General features: G+C 38.2%; 1 protein-coding gene across 1 annotated transcript in view; it reads left to right on the top strand.

Annotated features, from left to right (window-relative positions):
- LOC123963790 (matrix metalloproteinase-18-like) overlaps nucleotides 1–2670 on the top strand; it is an 11924-nt gene that overhangs the window by 4228 nt on the left and 5026 nt on the right. Inside the window, exons 3-6 of the mRNA XM_046040834.1 lie at nucleotides 489–663; nucleotides 913–1169; nucleotides 1854–2002; nucleotides 2093–2218. Of these exons, the coding sequence (XP_045896790.1) occupies nucleotides 489–663; nucleotides 913–1169; nucleotides 1854–2002; nucleotides 2093–2218 (707 nt within the window). The remainder of the gene's footprint in view (nucleotides 1–488; nucleotides 664–912; nucleotides 1170–1853; nucleotides 2003–2092; nucleotides 2219–2670) is intronic.

The raw sequence follows: 2670 nt of genomic DNA, 5'->3' as shown, positions 1-2670 counted from the left end.
AAAAAAGATAATAAAAAAAACAATATTATCTTAATCTGAATGCTTTGTATCCATAGATATTTTCTCTACAATTAACACTATATTTCAACATTTTAGACAGCATGACAGAGAGTTTTGTACATTTATGACTATAGTCATTAAATAAAATGTGCAATTTAAGTGAATGTATTCACTTAAATCATTTCTCAGCAAAAACGTTTTCTAAAACATTTTATTTAATTTTATTAATTAATAACATTCCATTTGTTAGACACAAACTGAATGTAAGCCTGCAAGAAATACAATTTCTTTATTCTCCTCATAGCATGCAGCTCCTTCATTCAAACTCTTTTCTTTCCAGCCAATTCAAACAAAATGTGTGACAAATGGCTTCCAGAGGCCATTAGTGAATCTGTGTCTGTTCCACACACATATCTGCTAATCAAATACAATCCTGTACAGCAGAGGAGTTAGTTGCTTGAAGGATTTTATGAATTTTCTCCTTAACTGAAGACATTTTACAAGTATCTTTTAAAGGAATTTAATCAAATATGTTTTCCACATTATCCCTGTAAATCAGATTTCAGGAGATTTCCAGGCTACTCCCTAGTCACTACACCCCTGAGCGTTACCGTAGTCGAGCCAGCAGTAGATGACCATGACTACACCTTGTTTTCTGGCCTGGTTTGTGGTCTTTGATGTCATTTCATGAGAGGTTGCATATTTGTTTTATAAAGTTTACCCATTGCAAATTGTTTTCAAGCTGCTTGTGTCAGCATGTTATTTCTTCTTGTTTGAGAGATACAACAAAGAAAACATTAAAAATATAAATTTGTGTTTAAGTCTAGTGTTTGAATGGCTTACATCAGGTCAGCATACATTCAGTTGACAGTAACTCACCATCTTGCATACTGACTAAATGATCATGTTCAGGAATATCTACGGCACTTCTATGGCTACAAGCCCAAGTCAGAGAGACAGAAGAGGACTACAGACCCAGATGAAGATGCTGATTGGACGACTGAATTCTGTGATAACGTCCAGAAGATGCAGCGCTTCTTTGGTTTACCTCCAAGTGGAGAGCTGACCAGAGAGACTCTGGCAGTAATGAAGAAGCCGCGCTGTGGTCTGTCAGATGTGGAACGATTTGGAGAGTCAGTTCGCTGGAAGAAGAGAACCCTCAGCTACAGGTTTGAAATGTTCAGAAAGCAGGGCAGTAAAAAATGCCTGTAATGTGATTTTTACTGAAAAGCACAGTCTAAATCACAGACTGCACTAATATGCTAATGTTTAGCAGGTAAAATGTTTACCATGTTCACCATCTTAGTTGTTAACATTTGCTAATTAGCACAAAATCAAAGTACTTTGGAATACCGTTAGTTCTGCAGGTATTTGGTAAAAAAAAAAATTATTGGAAATTCTGATCTGACGGTGACACTTGAGGAAATCCTAAGGGATTACAAACATTAATATATCATAATTCATCATGGGGAGGCCATGAACGTCTGTACCAAATCTTATGGCAATCCATTTTATAGTTGTTGACATTTGACTCAAAACCCCAAATGTGAACCTCTGCTGGTGCTACAGGAAAAACCAGGGGATCACCAAAGTCCGTAGGACTTTTCTTCTGGGGACCATGAATGTTTGTACTAAACTGTATGGCAATCCATGCAATTGTTGTTGAGATATTTCAGTCTGGACCAAGGTTTTGGACCAGATGACTGACAGATGGACACTGGCATCCATAGATCCACACCACAAGCCAAAATTATTATTCTACTCTTCTCCCTCACAGGAAAGAAAACATGACATTTATCAGATAAGTAAAGATGAATCAAATTAAGTAGTAAAATTCAATCTTTGTTCCTCAGGATTGCTGGCTACAAGTTCCCTATCCAGGCCTCAAAGGTTTCCAGAGTCTTCAGAGCAGCATGGAAACTCTGGTCCAACGTAGCGCCGATGAAATTTCGCAAGCGGGGCAGGAAAGAGGCTGACATTGTCATCTCCTTTCACCATGGCGGTGAGCTCTAAAATTTGATTTGCACAGTGATCCTGACAAATAGCATAAAGATTCACTAAGTATAATGGCCAACTGCTCTGTTTGTTGCAGACCATAAGGACGGCTCACCTTTTGATGGCAAAGGAGGAGTCCTGGCTCATGCCTTTATGCCCGGGTCTGGTATTGGTGGAGACATACACTTTGATGCTGATGAAGATTGGAGCTTTAATTCTACTGGTACAAGAGTTAGCAATCCCACATACACACCTACACACACACACACACACACACACACACACACACACAAAAACAAACACTCACGGTAGGATTTTATTGACTTTAAAGAACAGACTTTTCACATTTTGCTGATTCACTTTCATGCAAAGTTAGATTAGAAGCTAGATACCACTTGCATGTCTGTACGATAGAAGCAACAGCCACGTGACAGTCAGCTAGCCTGGCTCTGTTTAACACACAAAAATGTCTATCAGTACTGGACCTCTGAAGCTCGCTAATAAACACATTATATGTTTTTTTTAACGACTAAAAAAACTAAAGGGTAAAAACAAACAGTAGTGGTTGGACAGACAATTGGCAGGCAGGATATATTATCTCCCTGCTTCTAGCATTAAGATAATCTAATTGGTTGCTGGCTATAGATATTTAACGGACAGACTTATTGGTATCCA

Source organism: Micropterus dolomieu, linkage group LG23 (assembly GCF_021292245.1).
Source record: "Micropterus dolomieu isolate WLL.071019.BEF.003 ecotype Adirondacks linkage group LG23, ASM2129224v1, whole genome shotgun sequence".
In the NCBI taxonomy this organism is placed as follows: domain Eukaryota; kingdom Metazoa; phylum Chordata; class Actinopteri; order Centrarchiformes; family Centrarchidae; genus Micropterus; species Micropterus dolomieu.
This window is presented reverse-complemented; position numbering and strand designations above follow the sequence as displayed.